Genomic DNA, 26,301 nt, shown 5'->3' with positions numbered 1-26,301 from the left:
CTTGAACTTTCCACTTCCCATCGGCACTTTTATGGGATTATGCTCTCACGCCAATTTGCCCTGTTTAGTAAATCTGGCCCTAGGAATTATTAGGAATTGGGACAATGCATCAGGAAAATGAAGTCAATCATTTAGTGATCCAGAAATTTTGTACGTTTTGGACAATATGACCTTGACTGTCATGTTAAGAGAGAGAAGTAGTTTCCAGCCCAGATGAATGTTCCTCTGTGATTATTCTTTATTCCAGGCGAGATGATATCAGGGTAGAGGGATAGTTCATCACAAAATGAAAATTGGGTCATCATTTACTCACATGTTGTTCCAAACTTGTATGTCTTTCTTTCTTCTGTGGAACATTTAGGTTTGGAATGACATAAGGATGAGTAAATGATGGCAGAATGTTCAGATTTGCTGTTTCTTTAGACCCCTTGAGCCTTCATTGAAGAAAGACTACTTTTTCTTTTATGCCACTCTATTGCCTGATAAGTTCAACCGCATTCAATGTTTTGCGGTAACTCCATTAGTTAGTGAAGTCAAAATACACATTGTTTCAATGCAGCTTTACAGAGATAAACAGGAAAATGATTCAGTTGTCACAAGATGAAGATGGACTGAAGACAGGATATAAACAAGGTTTATTTAAACAAAAAGGCAGACAGGCGTTCTGAACATAAGCGTAACATCAATGATGGAAACATAATTCAATTCTGCTGTAAAGCAGCTCTAAAAGACTATAGTAAACAGTCACTAAACAGTTGAGAATATAATTAATAAATGAATCAGATCGGTGTTGATTTATTTTGGTTCAATAACTGTGTAAAGCACATCAATAATGAAATTAGTTAATGCATTAACTGAACAATGAACAATATCTTTCTTACAGTATTTATACATTTTTGTTAACATTAGTTAATAGAAATAAAAATGTTCATTTTTAGTTCATGTTAGCTCAGGTCCGATAAATAATAGTACCAGATACAACATTTGATTTTAATAATGTATTAGTAAATGTGGATATTAACCAACTAAGATTAATAAATGCTTTGGAATTATTTTTGTTTGTTAACTAATGTAACAACTATAGTTAACTAGTGTTAACAAATGGAATCTTAATGTAAAGTGTTAAGAGTTTTTCTTGTGCAAATTCACCACCCAATCTCTGTTGTGAACCTGCATTACGTAAATGTGTATATACCACTTTAATTTTATTGAATACCTTTATCAGTAATTTATTAAATTACTTGAAATGTACATTGTTTACTTGAAAAACAATGTACATCTTAAGTAAGTTCCTAAAAACAATCTCATAGAAATGATTCTGTTAATTTCATGAACGAGGCTCAATCAGTGTATGCTGCTTTCATATTGTAATATTGACTAATTTAATCATTCAGACTGTAACAAGTTGTTGATGTGCAGGAAACAGAACCTTGGGGGGGGGCAGCAAAACAATGTATACACTTCCAAAACAGATTAATTAGTTTTGAGAGACTTCTGGGGTGAAGACTCTCATGGGAACTATAGATGCGGTTTGATGTAGATTTTTTAAGTGTTGCTTTTATGATGTGTTTTAAGTATGTCATACCATTTTGTAATATCTCAGACCGAAGTGGGCGGTGTTTGGCATTTGGTGCAAGTTGGTGTGTGGGAGTTGAATATTGCAGACTGGACTTTATTGCAGTACTAGATCCAACCTCATCTTTTCATGCTCTGATTGACTCATAATTGTTCGGGCCAATGTGTGAGACCTCCTCCTCGAGGATCAAGTGTCAATTAGAGAGACTTTGTCAACTGCAGGCACCACTAATGTAAAGGTTAAATCCAAAGGCATGAACATTTTGCAATCAAATGAAGAGTAAATCTAGCCTAAAGCTCTGCTACGGGTAATGCTCTGGAGGTGTCAGTGAGAGCAGGCGGACTGGAACCGAATAAATATTGCTTGTTTTAGTGTTCACAAAGATCCCCCATATTTTGTGAATTATGTTCTTCATTGTGCTTGGAGACAGAGATGATGCCAGTTTATTTCAGGTTTCTTTAAAACATTGAAACCAGACTACTTAAACTTAATGTACACGATTAACTATATTATGTGACACAAACTGTTATGCAAGAATTTATTCAGAAAATGTCTGACCTTGTCCAACTATGAGACTGTATTGTTAAAGCACCAGTGAAATATTTTTTTGAAGGAAGACATTTTTCAGTGCTGGATAAACGAGATTTCACTGCCACATTTTATATTAACCTTTTAAATGCAGCTAATTATAGTAGTATTATTCATACAATTGTCATAATGATCACAGGCTAGGCTTTTAATTTAATTAAATTTAATATTTAGTAATAGCAAGGCTATAATCTAAATTATAAAGCTATATAAATGAATAATGTGACCTTGTGTTGCTGATTTATGTATTGCATTTTCTCAGTCAAAGTGCAGAACATAAGAATATCCTCTTATTAAATGAATAGGTCATGGCATAATGGAATTTTTTTGACGTTATGTTGTAATGGAACTGTTATATTATAATGGCTTCAAATGCAGCTCATCAATCAGATTTGTAATATTATATTTACTATTTTTGCTCTGATTTCAGACTCATTCATTTATGAATAATCTTATCTTTTGGTTTGCAAGTTCCAACTGAAAAGAAAAAACAGTGAAATGTCAAAACAGTCATTTGCAAAGTATTACATTCTCTTATCAAAAATTGGCATTACTACATGATTGTAAAATATAAACATTATTATTTTGGATTTCTGAGACATTCTGTTGTTTTGTGTTTCAACAAAGATAAAAGCAAAACAAAAACAAAACACAGGATCAGAATGACATGACATGAGAGTAAATGCGGACATTTCATTTTTGGTGAAAATATTCATTTAAAAATCCATAAACAGCCAGAAAAGCCAAGTTTCAATACCTCCTGCAATACAGGAGTCACAGCAGTTTTCTTCTTTATGAGACGGGGACAAAGAGCAAATGTTCATCATAAAATCAACGATTTGCATCATAGTGTCCTGAGCATTTGTAAAATTTACTGCATGAATATTAATGTTAAACCATAACACAGGCTTATGTTTTTCAAAGGAGATGCTCAGGAGATGTATTATTAAACGAGGGATGGCTGTATTTTTCACCTATATATTTAAAGTAGCTATACTCACAATAATCATAATATTTGACTTTAATGGTATATTTGTAAAAGTGGATTCCAGCGTCTGCAAAAAGAATAAATGTAAATGTTGCCCTGACCATCAATTGTAATAAACAAACAAATGATACATGTTCCTCGGTAATGACATAATTTACACCATAACCCACAATTTATAAGATCAATTATTATATCACTTATGAACAAAATGTTTTATTTAATATAATATCTAATCAGTATTAAATTGTCAAATTACGCATAAAAGTAAAAAAAAAAATATATAATTTTGTATAATTCAGATATACAGTAGTTAATTAACCATAGCAATACAATATAAACCATTTTATTCTAAATCTGCCTTTTCCATCACCAAATACAAGCTGATTTGAGATGGTGGTGGAAATGTTCATTACAGTTTAAGAGAAAATTCAGAAAAATACTGAATTCTACACTGTTGAACATTGTTAGTTGACAAGTTAAGTAAACAAATGAGTTTTAAGGGAGTCTAGAGCAGGGCTTCTCTAACTTTTTAGGGCCAGGGACCCGAACATTTTCCAGGGACCTACCTCATAATTCTTTCTAACAGTGAAAAACAAAAACAAAGATAATGTGGGTGGGAGTAATGAACACAATATGCTTTTTGTATTTGTGCAAATGGTCACCTGTAATTTTAAAAAAATAATTAATTACAAAGAAATTTGTTGAGGCTTTAAAATAAATGTTATTTAAAGTGAAAGTGACTCATTCAGCACTAATCCAAATATTAACAAGAAAAATAAAAAACGAGACCTAGTCTATAGTACGGAAAATATGGTAGACTAGCAAATTATTACACGGACCCCCTGGCTATTGGTCACTTTGAGAACCGCTGGTCTTCTAACACCCTTTTGTCTATTGCACTGTAGCCACCATGTGTTTATGTTCAAATTGGGTTAGCAGCATTGTATTTATCAAAGTTATACATGACCACTCATCATCCTAGAGAAGAAAATGTGATTTAGAGTGTCTGACACTTGAACATCTGGATGAAAAATAAGTGGCTTCCTTTGAAATGTCATGCTAAATCAGGGGTAGACTGCTGAATTATTTCCAGACGTTTTGTTTACTTGTGCACAACAAGCATCATCGCGCCAGTGTCGATTCCTCTCTCTTCGCGGATCAGATAATTTGCAAATGGACCCATTGGGATTTGCATTTTTGGCTGTACTTCAGCTCCCACAGTTAAGGAGGAAGTCAGCGGGCATCTCACTGTAGTTTCAGATACAGGATATCATTAGTCCTGTGAATAAAAGGGATGAGACAAAACTTGAAAAAAAGAGAGACTATCCATATTTTGTATTCAGTCATTACTGGGCAGTATTTTGTGGCTATGTAGTTTACCCTTCATATATATGTGTATTCCAAGCTTCCAAATAATATGAGGGGCCGTACAAGCCAAAATCCATTCTTCTACTCTCACACACATATATTCTCCTTTCACATACATACATTTCTACTCTCACACACATACATTCTCGTTTCACATACATATATTTCTACTGTCACACACATACATTCTCCTTTCACATACATACATTTCTATACGCACACACACACACATACATTCTCCTTTCACATACATACATTTCTATACGCACACACACACACACACACACACACACATACATTCTCCTTTCACATACATACATTTCTATACGTACACACACATACATTCTCCTTTCACATACATACATTTCTACTCTCACACACACATACATTTCTGCTCTCACACACACATACATTCTCCTTTCATATACATACACTCTCAGACCCGGAAATACACATGCAAGACTTGCTCAGCTCTTCATCACTTTACAATGATGCTAATGCTATTCAAAGTAATCCTGTTTTCTTTTCAGTTACAGTTTTTACTTTTTGGAGTAAGTAGCAATGAACATGAAATCAGACATTTTTTTAATAATGTGCTGACCAATGTATTGACCAAATGCAAAGAGAAACAGATTATTTTGTGCATGATAGGCTGCATTGAGATCTCTGTGATCACATTCAAACCCTATGTGGATTTCTGTCAGTCTCAAGATTTGTTGAGGATTCAAGAAATAGAGCGGACTGCTTATGAATCCAGACAAAGAATCAGGTCTGAGAACAGTTATGTCCTGATGCACACACAGAAGAGACTGTTTTGTGGCACATATAATTTTTATTTCTGTCACACACACTGTACAATCTGCAAATTCAACAAAAAATTTGTTTTTGTTTCACAGTGTTGAAATAGCTTAGCCTGGTTCTACCAGACTCTCGTACATTTAATTTGTACAGAGAGTCTGGCCTCTCTCCATTGAGAAACGTTTACTTCCTTGTAGGCGGGTTCTCTGTTAAAGTTCAAAACTATTGGATCTGCCCAGAGTCACTCAGGATCTGCCATAGCCAATCGCTAACGTGTGGTCGTGACGTATGTCATGCACCGAAACCAAACCGGCCGGAAACAACAAGTCAGAATGATCAGAGGATTATGTTTAGAATAAGATGTCTGTCAACGAGAGCTGCAGGTTTTGTTCATCGAATTTAAGAGTTCAAGGAACAATTGTAAATTCTAAATGTATATTTGACACTAAGGACAGTGATGTATCCAGTCAACTAACAACTAACAACAGTCGAAGCTGGGTCTAATCATTAGGGATAGTTCACTTTGAAATTCAATTTTGGTATGTTTTAGCTTACCTCAAGGGCATCCAAGATGTAGGTGTCTTTTTTTCCGCAGTAGTTTCAATTTTTATATTTTTAGGTCAAACCGTTCTTGTCTGTCAGTCATTTAATGCAGGTCTGTGGTCACTGTCTCAAAGAGCAAGCACAGAGTCCAAATTAAAACAATTCCCCATCGTAAGTACACATTGATGGCCTAAGACACGAAACGAGCGGTTTGTGTGAGAAAACGAACAGTATTTCGTTTTTACCTCTTATACACAACCACGTCCAAGTGATCTGAGGGCGCGCGCGCATCCTGGTGTGTGACGTGTATGCAGACTGGTGCATAGATATATACACTAGAAGTCGCCTTGTCTACGGCAGTTCATTGGAACGAATGTCTTTAAGGCGACATCTAGTGTGTATATCTATGCCGCTGCGGTCGTTTCGGATCTGCCGCAAATGCTGTGATCACCGTCCAAAAGGTCACGGTCATCGTGCACGCCGAGCCCAGCACAAACTCCTAACTTTTCTGCCTCCTTCACTTGGTCCTCCATTAGTGCAACAAGAGGGGAGGCGACAACAACTATCGGCTTTGCATCCCTATCGTTCGCCGCTAGCGGAGTGAGCTGGAAAATCAAACTTTTCCCGAACCCTGTGGGGAGGAGGGCCACAACATCATGGACACCAACAAAACTTAGCAAACATTGTTCTAGCTCGGGCTTTAACTTCTATATATTCGGCAGTTTTGCAACAACGGACCGAATAGCTTTTCTCACGTCTTTCTCCGCTGCCATTACTGAACTCAAACTGACGCACTACATCAACGTCATTGTTCTCAGCCACTCCCTCTGTTCGCTGATTGGTCCTACAAAAAATTGGTTTCTGGAAATCTAAGAATATACAGCAGTCCCAGACGTAGTACTGGAGGAAAATAAAATTGAGCGGAAGTGCGTAGGAGGGCGCAGCCAGGCTAGAAATAGCTGGCAGTGTGACTTCATGTCAAAAAGTGAAAAGCTCTTTCAATAAACTCTCATTACACATTTATCTGATACCCTATAGTCACAGAAATGAAACGGTGTATTCCAGCAAATAAAACAATACTGACATTTCAGTAATCAGAATCAATTAAAGCCCAATTAACATACACCAACTCTATACAAGCACTTAACATAGCTATTTAACTTTATAACTGTAAACTCTCTTTACAAAAACATTGAGTGCACTGAAAATTAACCTCTTTTAAACATTGTCAAGTCGCGATCTCCCGCACAACATCCGACAGCGCGGCCGCGGACATCCGCCTCCTAAGTAGCTAACGTTAGTCGGATGAAAAAAGTTCTCTCGCTGCAGTTCCTGAATTTAGGCTACTGTAATTACAGTAAAGCCGCCTTTCCACTGAACACGACATCGGAACTCCACGCAGCTCCCGTACGACTCTCCATTGGAAATGAATGACTTCCGGTCAGACGGCTGTCGTTTGTTGTGTGCAGTGAAATGGCGCACACCCATTTTTTTGGCAGCTGGCTTGACCGTGTATTTTCAAACCGCGGCTGGCTTGACCACAGTAGCCTACGGTGACCCCGATCGCGCCAGACCTGCCTTCCGTTTCCATTATACGCCTTCCGTTCTCCACTATACCCCTTCCGTTTCCACTATACTTTCTCTCACACATAGCCTACATACATTATTCTCTTACATACACATATTTTTTTCAGACATACATACATTTTCTTCTTACATACATTTATTATTTATAATATTAAATGCATACTTTGAATACATTTGCATAAGAGTAAAATGTATAGGCTATATGTGAAAGGAGAATGTATGTGTGTGAGAGTAGAAATGTATGTATGTGAAAGGAGAATGTGGGTGTGTGTGTGCGTATACAAATGTATGTATGTGAAAGGAGAATGTATGTGTGTGAGAGTAGAAATGTATGTATGTGAAAGGAGAATGTATGTGTGTGAGAGTAGAAATGTATGTATGTGAAAGGAGAATGTATAGGCCTTTTCAGAATGTTTGTAAACAATAGGCACCGAGTAACTTCCGGGTGGCAGAACGCGAGCGGCTTCCACTGACTAACTGAAGAGATCCAGCCGGCGACTTGCAACAGTTACATAGTTAAAAACATTGTTGTTGATCAAAGTTGAAACGATGATGAAAATGTGTTGTGTTTGGGGTTGCGCTGCCAGATATAGCAGCTACAGCAAAAGGTGTAGGGGTTTCATCGATTTCCTGTGGGTGAGGAGGTTATAGAGAGTGGACGACGTTGTGTCGTCAAAAGTAGAAAATCTTAACGATCCCCTAAATTATATGATTCATCCAACGCTTACATTTCTGCTGCCAACCCTGCTCGCCCTTCAACTCTGCTTCGTGTATTTTAAACGGTCCATCTACAAAATCACAGCAGAGCATTTATCTTCCGCAGGGGAAATTCGAGACTAATATTAGTAAACTTGTCTCTTTTGATGAAGAGACTCATTGCCAGTCACTGCCTGAAGTAAAAGAGGGCTGCCCACTCTCACGCATTCACCGTGAGACTCACGCAATTATCACTTTTCACATGCTCTCACGCCACACATCCATTTTCTCACGCAACTTACCGAAATGTATATTCCTCATACATAATATCGACCAATCTGTGTTTTTCAACCGCGCAAAGGTCAATATAACAGCTGGAGAACAATTGTCACATAACATTTACCTCAGGAAAGCCATTTAATGACCATGATAGGCTATATAGCATGTTATTTTGGCTAGAAAAAAGAGCTATAGAGAGTATTTTGCTAATTATGTGTAGGCCTACTATATTACATATTTATTATATTTTTTACTTATATCATTAAACACAGTTGTTATTATGATAAAAAAAATGCATTATCTTTAATTATTTTTTTTATTTTTATTACATTTTTACTGTCGACGGTGGGTCTCCCTTCCAAGCAATTTACTAGCGTTGCCATAGGAACGTTTCACGATTGCCACCCGGAAGAACGTCTATTACTGTTGTGACGTCATGGTGAATTGCCGTATAAGTGTGAGAGTAGAAATGTATGTATGTGAAAGGAGAATGTATGTGTGTGAAAGTAGAAGAATGGATTTTGGCTTGTACGGCCTCTAAAATGTATATGTGAAAGGAGAATGTATGTGTGTGAGAGTAGAAATGTATGTATGTGAAAGGAGAATGTGTGTGTGTGTGTGCGTATACAAATGTATGTATGTGAAAGGAGAATGTATGTGTGTGAGAGTAGAAATGTATGTATGTGAAAGGAGAATGTATAAGTGTGAGAGTAGAAATGTATGTATGTGAAAGGAGAATGTATAAGTGTGAGAGTAGAAATGTATGTATGTGAAAGGAGAATGTATGTGTGTGAAAGTAGAAGAATGGATTTTGGCTTGTACGGCCTCTCATAAAATAACATTATTTTTGCAGTATTTTATGATAAATTAAGTACGCCAATTTACCATTACCTTTTATTGTTTATCTGACTGCAAAGATTACTATTTCAGCTATATTTTGAAAAGTTATTCGTCTCAGGCACACACACACACGTTTTCATGTTTCATGTATCACAGAAAACTTTCTGCAAAAACCATAATTTTGTATGATTTATATACTTTTTTCCTCATGGGCACCAAAAAAATGTCCCCACATGGTCAAAAATGACTGGTATTACTATCTTTAGGAGCTTTCACACCATATAGTTCCCCTATATAGGTTATAAACTGTGTGTTTACTCTGCTTTTTACAAATGGCGGATGCCTGTGTTTTGCATGTGTTCATTATCAACGTACATTTACGTCACTGGTAGTTCCTATTGTGCTGGGTTAGACCTTAAGCAGGAGCTAATATAGTCCCCCGAAAATTCACTCCTATAACTAAAATCGTTCTCAGTTCCTGTAGGCGAACGCACACACAATTACAAAGCATCCTGGATCTAGAGATAATTGTATTTAATGCTGAATTTTGAAACATTTATGAATATGCTTTTAAGCCCATGTGGAAACCTCTTTTCTGTAACGTTGTTATCCTCATCATGTTTGTTATGTTGACATGGAGCAGTAAAAAGCTTTAAAGCAAATTGTCCTCTTTGTGATTATGTTTACTTTGAGTTTGTGCTTCACATGTTAGCCTGAACTCAACTTAGAGAAAGGAAACCTGGCACAATTATGATTTGTAAGTGCAATTTTCTGCTTTGGCATTGTAAGTAATGGCATCGAGTGTTGGAGTCAGTCATTGTAGTAAAGCACAGTATATTCGCTTTGCTTGGTTCAGTAGTTCTGAAAGTATTGCTTTTTTTGGTGATGCGAAGATCAAAAATTAGGCAATGGAACAGTTATTATCATGCAAGTATCTGTACGTCCGAAGAAGCAGAAAAGGTCTGAAGCCAGCAGACAGAAAGACCGACAAAGACAAAAAAGCAAGCATAAACATTGGTATGGCATTACACAACATGGAAAGATTTGATGGCAAAGAAAATATTGAGTCATGATGCCCAAGTTGCTTTTTTTTGGTATATGTAAGGCAATAATTTATTATGTAGACTAGAGCCTGACCGATATGGATTTTTGGGGGCCGATACCGATATTAGGGAGTAAAAAAAGCCTGATATCGATATATCGGCCGATATTATTTTTGTGTATATTATAATACCCCCTTTGACTGGTACTGCATATAGAATACACAGTATACATAAACAGAATATATATATATATATATATATATATATATATATATATATATATATAGTGAGGAAAATAAGTATTTGAACACCCTGCTATTTTGCAAGTTCTCCCACTTGGAAATCATGGAGGGGTCTGAAATTGTCATCGTAGGTGCATGTCCACTGTGAGAGACATAATCTAAAAAAAAAAAATCCAGAAATCACAATATATGATTTTTTAACTATTTCTTTGTATGATACAGCTGCAAATAAGTATTTGAACACCTGTCTATCAGCTAGAATTCTGACCCTCAAAGACCTGTTAGTCTGCCTTTAAAATGTCCACCTCCACTCCATTTATTATCCTAAATTAGATGCACCTGTTTGAGGTCGTTAGCTGCATAAAGACACCTGTCCACCCCATACAATCAGTAAGAATCCAACTACTAACATGGCCAAGACCAAAGAGCTGTCCAAAGACACTAGAAACAAAATTGTACACCTCCACAAGGCTGGAAAGGGCTACGGGGAAATTGCCAAGCAGCTTGGTGAAAAAAGGTCCACTGTTGGAGCAATCATTAGAAAATGGAAGAAGCTAAACATGACTGTCAATCTCCCTCGGACTGGGGCTCCATGCAAGATCTCACCTCGTGGGGTCTCAATGATCCTAAGAAAGGTGAGAAATCAGCCCAGAACTACACGGGAGGAGCTGGTCAATGACCTGAAAAGAGCTGGGACCACCGTTTCCAAGGTTACTGTTGGTAATACACTAAGACGTCATGGTTTGAAATCATGCATGGCACGGAAGGTTCCCCTGCTTAAACCAGCACATGTCAAGGCCCGTCTTAAGTTTGCCAATGACCATTTGGATGATCCAGAGGAGTCATGGGAGAAAGTCATGTGGTCAGATGAGACCAAAATAGAACTTTTTGGTCATAATTCCACTAAACGTGTTTGGAGTAAGAAGAATGATGAGTACCATCCCAAGAACACCATCCCTACTGTGAAGCATGGGGGTGGTAGCATCATGCTTTGGGGGTGTTTTTCTGCACATGGGACAGGGCGACTGCACTGTATTAAGGAGAGGATGACCGGGGCCATGTATTGCGAGATTTTGGGGAACAACCAACTTCCCTCAGTTAGAGCATTGAAGATGGGTCGAGGCTGGGTCTTCCAACATGACAATGACCCGAAGCACACAGCCAGGATAACCAAGGAGTGGCTCTGTAAGAAGCATATCAAGGTTCTGGCGTGGCCTAGCCAGTCTCCAGACCTAAACCCAATAGAGAATCTTTGGAGGGAGCTCAAACTCCGTGTTTCTCAGCGACAGAGAAGATCTGTGTGGAGGAGTGGGCCAAAATCCCTCCTGCAGTATGTGCAAACCTGGTGAAAAACTACAGGAAACGTTTGACCTCTGTAATTGCAAACAAAGGCTACTGTACCAAATATTAACATTGATTTTCTCAGGTGTTCAAATACTTATTTGCAGCTGTATCATACAAATAAATAGTTAAAAAATCATACATTGTGATTTCTGGATTTTTTTTTTAGATTATGTCTCTCACAGTGGACATGCACCTACGATGACAATTTCAGACCCCTCCATGATTTCTAAGTGGGAGAACTTGCAAAATAGCAGGGTGTTCAAATACTTATTTTCCTCACTGTATATATATATATATATATATACACGTTTTGCAATGATCACTCAAATGTGGTGATCAAACACTTGTGTGACAAAGATATGTAATGGAGGCAGGGTGAATCATAGAATGAGAATGATACATTTGAGCTGTAACCACGCGCCGCGCCACATCCAGTGTAGACAACATCACTGATTAAAATGGGTGCATATCTGCGTCATATACACCGATACCGATATATCTGCAATAGGCTCATATTGGCCGATAAAATCTTTGAGGCACCAATGCATTGTGCTCAATGGATATGTCTGTTATTGGTTACAATGCTCAACTTCTCTATTGAAACCCATTTTTGACGCAATGGGACCAAATAGAATGGAATGTGAAAGTTAATTGTGGCAGCTGTATTTAATTGATTAATTGCTCAGCCCTGCCAGATTTGAAACACAATGTAATTGGACAGCCACAAGACCATGACGCTAAACGTAAGCAGCATGACACTGCGGCAGCTTTTTCCAGAGGCTGAGCTGGTTAAATTCACTGCCATGTTTGCCAGTCTGCAGATGACACATGTGATTTAGGGCTGTCGGCTGTCTGAAGGGCTGGGATCAGCTGGAGAGCATCCAGGAGGTGCATAAACCCCATTGGTGGATGTCAGCTCTACACCTGGCATCAACCACAGTTACAGGTCATCGCTGAACCAGAACCAAACCACTGAGTCCAGCTGGAGCCCTTGCTGACAGGCTCATTTGTGTGTTCCCTGCCTGAGATAATGAGCCAATACATTGGATAGATCTTCAGGTCATAGCCATTAGCCAAGATCTAGCTTTGGTTTAAGCTTTTTAGACAATGTTCAAACTGATGTTTTCTCTGCCATAATATTGCATTACTTTAGCCTACTTGATGACAACAATTGCAAGAACCAATTTTTTTTGATGGATTTCAAGTGGAAGAGAAATCTTTAAAGAGGTAGTGACTGCACCGTGGCCATTGAATGTCAATTGTTCATCAAGAAAAAACAAAACAGACTGGGTATTGATGCCTGTGTGACATTCAAACAAGATATTGTGTGAGGGACGTCATGTAGGATGAGCTCAGTCTTGCAAAAATTGACCCTTAGTTCACATCCACTTTCTAATCTAATTTAAAACTGGCTGAGATATGAGATAGAGAAGAGGATATTAGATTTGGAATTGGGTATAACATTGATAGGAAAGGCATGTGTTTTAATTAAGGAATCTAGCAGATGTGATCTAGTAGATAGGGGATAAAAAAACCTGTGGTCCGAGGACAGAACCCAGGGGTACTTCTGTGATGAGGAAGTGTATGTAGAATACAATCAAAGAAAGCACAGATTCAGGGAGGATGTTATGTTATGTTTCAAATTGTGAAAAGAAAAAAGTGCTTTGCCATTACAGAAAAAATAAAAATATGTAAAAAGATATACTGTAGTTTAATATAATACATTTTTAAATTTGTTTTATTAGTACTTTTGAGTGTATATTGATCAAATAAATGCAACTTTGGTGAACAATAAGACTCTTCTTTTAAAAACATTAAACTTTTGACCTAAAAATTTTGAATGGTAGTGTAAGTCAGCAGAGGATCTCAAAAATAACTAAGTATAATTATAATAGTTTGAAAACAATGTTTAGTCAGTATTTCATTTTCATATATTGATGAATTTTATCCATATCATGATAATGTGCAAAATGATGAAAATGTCAAAACCCATGTTAACTATTTTTTAAAGTAATTTTGCTGTCAGATAAATTTTTTATGAATATTTGTCTGAATATTTGAATTTTCAGATATTGTCCCGGTGTGTTGCAGAAGGCGGCACGAAGATGATAAATAAGGTCTAACACAAAGTTTAAAGGTCCCGTTCTTCGTGATCCCATGTTTCAAACTTTAGTTAGTGTGTAATGTTGTTGTTAGAGTATAAATAATATCTGTAAAATTATAAAGCTCAAAGTCGAAATGAACACCGTTACTGAGAGTTTCTGATATTATCATCATTCCGTGAGATGAAATTGTCCTGAGAGACTGAGCGCGAGCTCATGAAGCTCCGCCCCCTGTGCCGTGCAGCAGCAGCTTATTTGCATTTAAAGGGCACACACTAAAACAGCGTGTTTTTCTGAGCCCCCAAAAATGACAATTTAAAGGGATACTTCACCTCTGGAAAGATGAATGTGTATTTAAAATAGGTCATTTATGTAGAAGAAATGTGAAGTAAGTTTTTAATTCGGAGCTTTCTAGCCTGAGAAAAGCCAGAAAATGTATTTTTGGCTTATGTGGATGAAAGACAACAACTCCCAGAATGCACTTGCTTCGCTGCCCTAGGAGGCCACGCCTACCAGTTAGAGAGCGCAGTTGAAAACAACAAGAAGGTTAGGCTACTAACTTAGTGAGTCTCCGTGACGAGTTTGCCCGTGATTTCGAGATAGCCCAAAATGTCCGGGATTCGGCTTTTGCGTTCTACAGTCGCCATTCATTATGTTTACTGTGGCGAGCAGGACGAGGCTGACGGCCGCGGGAGAACGGCGCGAGGCCGGTGGCGTCATTACTGAGACGCGCCGGGTCTCGCATCTCTCACGGAGGAGCGGGAATTTTCTTAGCAATGGTAAAACGCACATCAACCGATCACTTGTTTAGCGTTCATGTAAACACTACATTCAGACTTACCAATCAGAATGAATTCAGCTAGATTGAAACAAAAGGTGTGCATGTAAACAATGAATGGCGACCGCAGAACGCAAAAGCTGAATCCCGGACATTTTGAACGATCTCGCCTGCCGGACAAGTCCGGGAAAAGGAGGATGGTAACCCCTACTATTCAGCTTTCTCCTACTACTCAGTTTTCTCCTCAGAACAAGAGCCTGCTAGCTTAGCTTCCAAAGCTGACACTGTGTGTACATTCTGTGAGTGAGATCCCACCCTCTATGGGCGGGTTGAACACATGCGGACCAGCCCCTCCTACTGGCTGTAGTCTTTAGCCTCTGGCCAGAAAATCCTCCGATGACGCAAAATGATGATTTTTGCGTCATCGGAGGATTTTTTCCAGACAAAAAATACATAAATCTCTCGTCTCAGGGGGATATGAGGGTGGAAAGCATGGTAATTCAAAAATACTACAGGTTTTCTACTAATACAAAGCTTAATGCTAAATCCTGAAGTATCCCTTTACACATGCTGTAAAAAAATGATCTGTTGGGTATTTTGAGCTGAAACTTCACATACACACTCTGGGGACATCAGAGACTTATTTTACATCTTGTGAAAAGGGGCATAATACGGGACCTTTAATAATAATAATCCAGACAAGTAAGAATCCAACAGGGTAGAGAAACAAGTAAACGTACAAAAACAAGATAATTAATCAAACACAGATTAAACTAAAACGAACTAATAACAGTGACCATGGTAACAAAGGTGTGGTGGGAAAATGAGACAAATAAGAAGAATAAGAAGGAAACCAGGAACTAAAGAATTACAAACTAAAAGTCCATGAACAAAAACAAACTGAATATAATTTTGTCAAATATATTTGAATTTTATTTGAGTTCACAGCTTCATTACTTTTCTTTTTATCAGTTTTAGATCAGCTGAGTGTCAAATCAAACATGAACTGAGAATATAATGTCTTCTTTTTAAAAACTGACAGCCTTTAATGATGGTCAATACCTTAACAAAACCTTTGTCAGAGTATTTTCTAGTGATAATTCCTCTATCATTCTGAAGGACCCAAGTCCTGCCCTAGATACAAAGCCTTTTTTTTTTATCAACATGGCTTTCGGATGCTCAAGTCTTTTACATGTTCATACCTCTTTTGTTCTACTGTATGAAATGAGATGTATGTGCATATGGTGGTTACATATGGTATATATTAAAAAAAGAATAGTGTGCTGAAAAGAGATGCTGCCCTCTTGTTCTTCTCTCATGTGATATGCTCTTGAGAGGGGAGCGTGTTCAGGGTGAGATGAAACAAACAGGTTTGAGTACAGACTAAAAGTATGAGTGGCCGTTCCATCGATCAACACCACTCTTCCTCGAATTTCTCCAACACAGTGGCACTTTAACATGAGAGCGTTGCAATGGGACTCCTACACAAAACCATCAGAGATGCCTCAGGTCACACGGAATATCTGAAATTATCACGCTTTCCCGGCGAGATGCATGGTCTGCTCTGCATAAGTGCAAATAGCAATAGATGCTATTTACACTAAGTGAAAATAGCAATATTTTCTTTGTACCAAGTGCAAATAGTGGTAGATATTATTTGAACCTCAGTGTATTGTAGTATAGCCTATTATAAAACAGTAGGCGATATTAACAACATATGTATATGATTATATTATATCAGCATCTGTAAGGACTCTACAAATCCATGTCATTACATGTTTGAACTACTCCAGTCTGGGAGGTGTTACAGTATGAGGCATTTTATGCTCGTACTTCACAAATGAGGAACAGTTTTATTCCCAGAGCCATTGACGCTCTGAATCAAGCCAACAAGCTTTTTATCTAGTTGTGTTGTAATTTTTTTTATTTATTATTATTTGAATTGTTAGGCAAATTTGATGAAATGCACAGAGAATGTTTTATCAAAAAAAATAAATAATTCTTTCCTTTTCCTTTAAATCCTCGCTTATCGGGCTTATATTCGCATTTTGAGCACTTCTTGCGTTGTTTTTGCCTCTTCACGATGACTCGCTTAATTTAGTCCTAATTTGTAAGTCGCTTAAACATGTAAATTGTTATTTTATTAATTTATTAATTGCATCTAGTGTGGAAACTGCACGTATTGAAATTGCCAGAGTTGTACGCATACAATGACAATCAAGAAATTCTAATTCAGATATTTATTAAAATCATAACTGGATGCTGCCTTATTGGGACATTACTTGTCACTGTTCCTAAAGCCCACCCCTACCTACCCTTAAACCTACAACTTTTCATTTATTTTCTTATTTTAAATAAACGATGGGAAAAGGGAGAGGAATGAGTTCTTAAAAAGGTGGATTCGAACTCTGGTCGGTTGCATCAAAAGCTTTTAACGCCGTCGCCACTTCCTTTACTCTCTAGACACATTTACCTAATTCTATGAACATACTTAAGTACAAAATCGAATCAGAATTGAAACAAATTGATTCTCTTTGTGAATCAAATCGGTCTGAATTTGCAAAAATCATTCCTGAATCGAATTGAAAAAACCTATGAATCGTGAAACAAATCGATTCCCTTTCTACCCAAGGATTCACACTCCTAGTATTGCGTCTACTATATAGTCATTATGCTGTTTCCCCCCCAAATCAGTGTAAAATGTGAAGAATTAAAGGGTCAATAGATCTCGTCTGAGCCTGGACCACCCGTTCATTGACAGACTGATACATTTTGCTCACAAAAGTGCTAAAATTAGATTGTTCAGCTGCAACGAAACCTTCAGTAGTTGTTGTGCACCAGTTTTTTTTTAGCAGTCTGTCGAGACAGGATTGTTGTTTTTTTTCTTCTCAAAAATGCATGTTTTGTCATTATTTGCTTATTTCCTCAGCATCATCATTCCAGACCTGTATGACTTGCTTTCTTACATGATATTTATTGATCTGCTAATAAGCAAACTTTTTATTTTTATTGCCAAAACGTATGATACACTATCAAAACATTAAACTTCAGTACTACAATACTAAAATATCAATTCAAGTTACTGATAATTCAAGTGTGCAAACAAGTGAAATAATATACAATGTATATTAAAATTGAGGGAAAACTAAATTTGTGTAATATAATGTACAATATACAAATATAATTTGTATTATATTTGTATTGTACTACAGATGTCACATCCTCACATTAAGAGGACCGCTATGCAAACATACTAGTTTTATATCATTTGAAACTTATACAACAGCGGAGGACATTTGGATATTACCAGTGGTGGGCCATCAGGGCCAGCCCTGTCATAATTAAATTAAATTAATTAATGTGTGTCTGAACGTGTCTAAATTCAATTACTGTCTATTTCAGTACGTTACGATTATATTTCCAGAAAGAACATGGTTTTGTGAGGCTGAGCTGGATTTCCCATATGTCATCTAAACGCAGCTCCGTGGCGTGGACCAGCACTAGTAGTATAGCTAGCCTTCCGTTGAAGCTGCCATTTTCCATGTAATCATAACTTTGACTGACGTGTGTTGTCAGCCAATCAAATTTTGATGCGTAGTGACAGAACGTCTCCTAGTGGAGATCGTTACAGAGGGCCCTGATTGAAACCCCACGGTACGCCACTGCATATTACTGTTAATCATGTAAAGCAATTGTGTCTTTTCAGAAAATTTGAACTACGCTCAATTCATACGGATTAGTTTTACGATCTCTTTATGAACTTTTTGAAGCGTCAAAGTGGTAGTTGGTAGCTGTCAATGGAGAGTACAGAACTGGCTCAGATTTATAAAAAATATCTTCATTAGTCGAAAGAACCTATTTCCACACTAAAACATCTTTTGTGCAGTTGAAAAGTGCAGATATTATAGCATCAGCTTACAGAGCATTATTTTTTGCATGCGCATCTTGTTGTCTCCGGGCCCTAAAGCATACAGTACCACATTTTACGTCCTAGTTACAGTAGGTTATTACCCTTGGTTGCGGATTCAGTGATAATAGAGCACAAGTCAGCATGACCTGCCTGAAAATAGGCTGATAGTCACAGCTCCCTGATACCAACATCCTCCTTTTGTGCCTGGTCTCATTCCTCATATTGCCTTGCCAAGATAAAGCCATCAGAACATGATGGAAATCGAATAAAACTTTATGCTTTAAGAGGAGACAGTGGCGGCAGGACCTTTGGTTTGATGTGTTATGTGGTGCTGGTTTCATTGTGGACTCAAAACGTGTGACTTTGAATTTCAAAGCTTGAGACTTGACATTGACATTCGAGTTGCTGTTACTTTTGACTTGACTCCAACTTGCGTGTCAAAATCTAATTGGATGTCATATAAAACGGTACCATTCTTCCGTGTCGGAAATTGAGTTAGCTGTATTTAATTGTTGATGATTTGACACAATCCTGGATTATTCTGTTCTTAAAAGCTCATCTAAGTTGTTGTCAGCAACAGGGTCCTTACATGAGAACATTATTGAACCAGAGGCAATCATATTTTAGTGTTATTACAACTTTAGAATAGTTATAGTTTAAAATAACATTAGTAAAGTATCTCTTGTATCTATTATTTAAATTATTAGATTTAATTACAACCCAGACACTGAAATACTACAACATACAACCTGCTGAATTGCAAGAATAAAAGCATAATTAAATTGTAAATAATGCAACAGTTAACTGGTTTTAAAATAAACCCAATTCTCTTTATTCCACTGCTCCGCGATCGCTGCCTGCACCCTGTCATCACATACACCGTTAGAAAGCTCTCTCTCTCCTGTACAATGCTGTCTAAATATGGTCATTTCCTTTTTTTCAGCAACCAATCGTGAAAGTAAAAGGGCTGAATGCGCAATCTCATTGCCTGATATAAATCTTTAAAGCCATTTTCTCAGAATGACGTTTCTCTCATACTCCAAGTCCAAAATCTCCATTTCAGTAGCACCTATATACACCAAACTTTCCAGTCTTGTACCTAGTTATATTATGGAGACATTTACCGAGGGATTTGTAAATATATTATTCCTAGCCTGATTTATGTAACATTTTATTCCCAAATTTTTTCCCCAAATTTTTTAAGGCTATTGACGGTATATTCTGATTTACAGGATAACAAAAGTAGATATCCATAAATCCCTCTGTAATTTTTTCCCATCTAATATGTGAACACAATGAAAAAACAATGTTGTTTTTAAAAATATATGCATATTGCATATTTAAACATTAAATTACAGAAAACTTGTAATACATTTTTTTTTCTCATCTTAATGTAGGTAATCAACTGGGAAAGTTTCATGGTGATATCTGCTAGTTAAAAATGTTACCCTATTCACCTGTAGTGTCTCGCGTTAAAGCTACACTGTGTAGGATTTTCTCCCATCTAGCGGTGAAATTGTTTATGACTACCAACTGAATATTACTTTCTAGCCCCTCCCATTCCGAGGGCGTTTTAACTCCTACGGTGGCCGTATTATTTCAAATCCGCCGGCAGTCGCGAGTAATCTCCCCCTCGCATTCGTCACGGTGCCACTGAGTGTAATAACGCGAAAGGCAAAGCTTGAATTTCCTGGTATGTCCCTCTTTGGCTAATGTATTTTCAAGATGGAGGCGCAACATGGCTGCCACCATTCGAGCGACTCACTCGTATGTATTCTAAATGGCAGATTCTACGCTTACGAGAATACTTGATTAGTTGGTAGAAGTAATTACACATTAATGAGCACATATCATTTTGAAAGTGTTTTTTGCTAAGAATCAACTTAAAAAAATTACACAGTGTAGCTTTAAGTTTCGTGCTTCAAAGTGAGCATGGTGAGTATCAATGCTTTTAAAATGGATCAGTGCCCTGACTACTGAATTAGGGAGCTGATTGAGACGCACCAATGGTTATGTTGTCAGGGTTAGTCATGTTTGATTGATTTCTCACACCTCTCCCTCATTAGTTCATTAGTTCATGTGTATTTAATGCCCTCTGTTTCAGTTCCTCTGGTGTCGTTTGTGTTAATACACGCTGTTACGTTGCCTTTCCCTTGTTTTGGATTATCGTTATGTGGGACTATACACGTTTGTTTAATAAAGTTCACACCGCATTTTAAGATCCTCTACGTCTCATCATCATCCGTCCGTGAAGATAACTGATTTAGAATTTGTCATATTATCCCAGATGTGTATATAGGGATGTAGAACAAGGCTGACTTGTTCATTGACATGCATCTCCTTTGTGTGATATTTATGTGAAATATCTTTAACTCCTGAATCAAAGCTGGATTTTTTTATTTTTTTTGTGCATTTTAAACTCAAAGTTATGGTTGCGTAGTTAGTAAACAATTTAATTTTAGCTTGCCAATGCCAACCAGTAGCTTTGACTTGACTCTTTCTAAATCAGCTGTTACAGTCATTGAGCCAATGAATCTGGGTCAGATTGTGAAGTATTTGGTAATCACTTTTTTATGAGTGTGTGACCTGATTTTATCCATTGTAGGTTGTTGCATTTTTATAAAATTACTTCATGATCTGTATTTCTAGCCACAACCGTGCAGGAAATCCACATGATTCCTTTATTTATAATATTTACTAAGACTTACAGACCAAAGCCCACAACTTGGCTTGACTCAGTCCTGCAGCCTCTAACTCAAACCTGATTGTCAAAGTCTAGGATGTGAGAATCGACTGATACAACTTATGTCTTCCAGATGTTCCGTTTTAATCTAAATTGTACATTTAAAATAAGTTTAGCATTGTATGCACACATTGAGTGAGTTGGCTGGTGTGCATGGTGGGCTAAAAGTGGATGTGTTTGTTCCGTGCTGTTAGAGCTCGGGATGGCCAGTGGTGATTCAGATCCGTCATTAGACAGACCCCAGGTGGCAGGAGAATAGAACCACAGCAAACTGATTCTGGACCAGTGTATTTGTAGCCTGTTTGGATTAGCCTTGCTGATAGCATCAGAGCTGCAGACTAGCCTATCAAGAAGTATGATGAAGAAGATAAGCATTTTTTCCCCCTGTGGAGAGGACCCTTACTGTTTGTTTTCAGCTGATTCAAATTTGAGACTGACTCACAACTAGTCTCTTATGCTCACCAAGGCTGCATTTATTTGATCAAGAATGCAGGAAAAACACTATTATTGTGAAATATTATTACAATTTAAAATAACTGTATTCTGTTTGAATAGATTTTAAAATGTGATTTATTCATGTGATGCAAAGCTGCGTTCTCTGCAGCCATTATTCCAGTCTTCAGTGTCAAATGTCCAATTTTTTCGGGATTCTTTGATGAATGGACCTGCCTTTAAAAAAAAAAAAATACAAATCTTTTGTAACATTATAAATGTCTTAACTATGCCTATCACTTTTGATCAATTTAATGTGTCCTTGCTGAATAAAAGTATTTCTTTTTTTTAAAAATCTTACTTGCTCCAGATTTTGAATAGTGTATTGTAGAGTATCACGGTTCCCACAAATACAAATACAAATATATATATATATATATATATATATATATATATATATATATATATATATATATATATATATATATATATATACTTTTTTTTTCAGGAAAACATTAAACAGCAAAATATCATATTAGTGTGATATTTGAAGGATCATGTGACACTGAAGACTGAAGTAATGCTACTGAAAATTCAGCTTCGCATTGACAAATAAATTACATTTTAAAATATATTCAAATGGAAAACTGTTCTTTTAAATTGTAATAATATTTCATACTATTTTTTTCATAATATTTATTTTTAATAAATATATTTTGATTTTTAAGAGACCCAAAAAAACACCATACATTTATTCCAAAAATTATTCCAAATAGTAAATATAAGACAACCCCCTTTTTGAAGACCAGATCTTGTCTTTAAAAGAAAATACTTTATTTGAAAATAATTTTTTATATTTACATTTTTAATTTTTGTATTGAAGTATGGTAAATAAATACTGGTAAAATGTACCAACAACAATCACATGCAAAAATAAACACTTTAATGCATAGCTACCATACAAATAACCTGAAGTTCTCATTTAGTAGATTTCACTATGACTTTTTTTATGGACAGTGACAAATGCTGGCATGTCAAAAAACACAGGTGTTTGATCCGCATTATCTGATCCAGGGGATATGAATGTATTTTTTGTCCTTTGGCCGATCACATAACGCTGAAAAGACAGCAGTTTCTCCCTGAAGTCGGAGGGCAAGTGCTAATCCATTACACTGCTTCAAAACGGCCGCTTCGAGGATATTGACAGGCAAGTGCATCAGTACCGAAATGAGAAATGATGCGCCTCACTGGTGGGTAAATTCAGCTCTTTGGTGATTTCCAGTGCCTTCAGCTGGATGAGGACTATGTGGCCTACTGACACACTTGCCTGTCAGTTTCTTCGAAGCGGCCGCTTTTAGAAATGTGGTAAGCTTTTCATTGACTCTTTTTGGGCTCGTCATCTTCTAACATTACACTCTGACACAGCGTCTTTCTTTGCTACTTAATGAGAGTAGTTTGACTCCGCTGTGTTTATCAGTCCTGGGGGAAACACTCAATTTACACGTATTTGGCACTACCTATTGGTGCGGGTGTATTATTGACATGTAAAAGTTTAGGCGCCGAATATAAGATGACCCCATGTTTTCAGATGTATTTCCAAGGAAATAACAAAGTCTTGAATTCGGAACAATATGGTACATTCATATAAACCCCCACCCCCAATTTTTCTTCCTATATTTCGACTGCGAGTTTGCTGTGCCGGGTGCCTTTCAGTGTTGGGGAAAGTTAATTTGAAAAGTAATGCATTACAATATTGTGTCACTCCCTTAAAAAGTAACTAATTGCATTACTTAGTTACTTTTTTAGAAAAAGTCATGTGTTACTTTACTTTTGCGTTACTTTTTTTTCACCTAGGCTGGGCTTGTTTTTTTATGACAAACAAGTTATATTTTTGAGCGAATGTAAAGACCCTTTAGTTACTATTTTAGAAAAAGTCATGTGTTACTTTACTTTTGCGTTACTTTTTTTTCACCTGGGCTGGGCTTGTTTTTTTTATGACAAACAAGTTATATTTTTGGGCAAATGTAAAGACCCTTTAACACCAAAAATTAAATAATAAGCCTCAGGCTGAAGGAAATGCAAATTCACGCTTGTACAGTAGAGGTTGCAGCTCAAATAAACCTTTCAGCTGTTCTGCCATTCTGGATAATGGAAGAATAGGATGCAGGGAAAAAAAAGTTTAACACTTATTTTACCAATAAATTGATTTTTTTTTTTTGTCTAGTCATTTTTGCTTAATTTTAACTGAATCATTGAAGGTCAGAAGCAAGTACATTGGTCAATAAAGTGAGATTAAATGCATACAAATCTATGTTTTATTTAACTTACTTAGTTATTGGAGGTTTGCATAATATTCTGATTCTGCATTTCACTGATTTTATTCATTTTGAGGAATACTGAATTTTTTTGTGCAAGTAAGATGAGAAAATGCATGCTCACATTAGTCTAGAACTACAATAACCGTCATGTTTACACACAACACCTCTGCACTTTAATTTGTCTCAACATGGGGACAAGAGAGTTGTCAGTCAATAAATGGGAAAACAAAGTAACTTGCCTTACTTATTTGAAAAAGTAACTCAGATATTTTGTTGTCAATTTTAAAAGAAATGCATTACTAGTTACTTGAAAATGTAATCTGATTACAAAACTCAAGTTACCCCCAACACTGGTGCCTTTGCTCTGCTGGTGTGTCTCTGTTCTCTTTTCTCTGTTTAGAGATTTCTTAATATTTCTGCACAAATTACATTTTGGGAAATGACTGCAATGCAGTTTGTGTGCAAGTCTGGAAGCATGTTTGGAGCAAAAAATCGGTTCTGATTTTTATGTCCAGCTGACTGGTGTATCTCTAATGCCAATCTTCCGACCGCAACACTGTGTTATACAAAACCTTCATCACCCCCAAACTGCCTTTTATGTGAATAACATCCGATTGTAAATATCGGCATAAACATCTTTGCTTTTACTTGCTACCTTGTAACAAACTTGGCTTGCAACTTAAGTAAACCAATTGTCACTTAAAAGTTCAGGGCACTCACAAGGCATGAGTGAATAAGAGAAAAAACTGTATCAATAAATCAGACAAAGATAGGAAAAAGCAGGTTAACCAACAAAGTATATTGATAACTCAATGGTGAAATCAGAAAAATTAACACTCATTCGAGAGTCCTTGATCAAATAGTCCATGCGTGAGAAGTATTGTCCTTATGCGTGAATCCTTAGTCCTTGAGCCCAAAAAATGAATCAAACTGTCCAGAAAAAATGGTAATAATCCTCCAAACGTGATGAAACCAAAATACCAAAAACCCCAAGTCTTCTCTTGAACCTCGATGGGTAATTAATCCATACAGGATCACCTAACATGCATGCTGTCTTGCCAAAACCTGGCTTGGCCTTTTCTAGAAAAGAAGGCCTTCCTCCTCCAAGGTGCTCTCCTGTCAAAATAAAAGTCCATTTTGCCAACTACATGATGTTTCTGCCCCAAACATAAAAGTCCCACATACAAAAGACAGAGAACTTCAACTAGGGCCTGAAACCAATTGAATCATACCTATACTTATTTTACAGTATTTTATCCTCCTTCACATGAGAAAAATAAAGTATGTGTATTTCTCTCAGCCCTAATATAGAAGTGTCACAACCTTATTGTTGCCAGCATTTAGCCTGAAGTGTTTTCTCAGACCTACTTTATTCTAAGTAGGGCCCTCGGAAGCTTTGGTATAATTCGAAAACTGCATGAGGTGACAGATGAGCTCTTCAGCCAAGCCTGTTGTTGAATTTCCCATGAGTTAACGCAGAGGAGTTGCGTGTGTCTTGCGCATTAATCCTGAAATAACAGTCCCAGGCCCTCTCAGTATGGTTTCACTGCATCTCATCTAATAGTTTAGGCATAATATTTTGCTAATCCTCCACTTTATTTTTTTCCTCTTTTCACTGGCCTATTTCTCTCAGTGCCCATTACATTAGAGAGCTTGTTCCTTTACCAGTCATTTCACCTCCCCCACTCTCCTTGAACTTTCTCTTCATGTCTGCTGGCCTAATGAAATGAGACTGTTATTGGAATGTATTAGGCCAGGCTCGCTCCAATCCAGGCGACTGGCATGGATGCATTTCCAGACTGTCATGCTTACTTTCATGAACAGAGCATCATCAATGGACTTAAGGATATACCTTCTGATTGCTTTCAGATGGCAAGGTGGAGGTGACCAAGGAGGGGATGAAACTCTGCACCATGGGACCGGGGAAAGTGTTCGGAGAGCTCGCCATCCTCTACAACTGCACCAGGACTGCTACGGTACAGAGTGAGTGAGGAGAACAATGCACCAGCACATTTACCGTTCAAAAGTTAATTCATGGAAATGTATTGTACTTTTTGTGCAAAACGTCTGTTAAATATGAGCACATGAGATTGCATTTGCAAATATGCAGACACGCATGCACATGA

General features: G+C 37.1%; 1 protein-coding gene across 3 annotated transcripts in view; it reads left to right on the top strand.

The window, feature by feature from the left end:
* LOC311096507 (cGMP-dependent protein kinase 1-like) overlaps positions 1-26,301 on the top strand; it is a gene marked incomplete at its 3' end in the record, with an annotated part of 154,287 nt that overhangs the window by 37,692 nt on the left and 90,294 nt on the right. For all 3 annotated transcript variants that reach the window (XM_084135707.1, XM_084135706.1, XM_084135708.1), the window contains exon 3: positions 26,045-26,158. In XM_084135707.1, coding sequence (XP_083991833.1) covers positions 26,045-26,158 — 114 coding nt within the window. The remainder of the gene's footprint in view (positions 1-26,044; positions 26,159-26,301) is intronic.

This window comes from Abramis brama (genome assembly GCF_963993115.1).
Source record: "Abramis brama genome assembly, chromosome: 14".
In the NCBI taxonomy this organism is placed as follows: domain Eukaryota; kingdom Metazoa; phylum Chordata; class Actinopteri; order Cypriniformes; family Leuciscidae; genus Abramis; species Abramis brama.
This window is presented reverse-complemented; position numbering and strand designations above follow the sequence as displayed.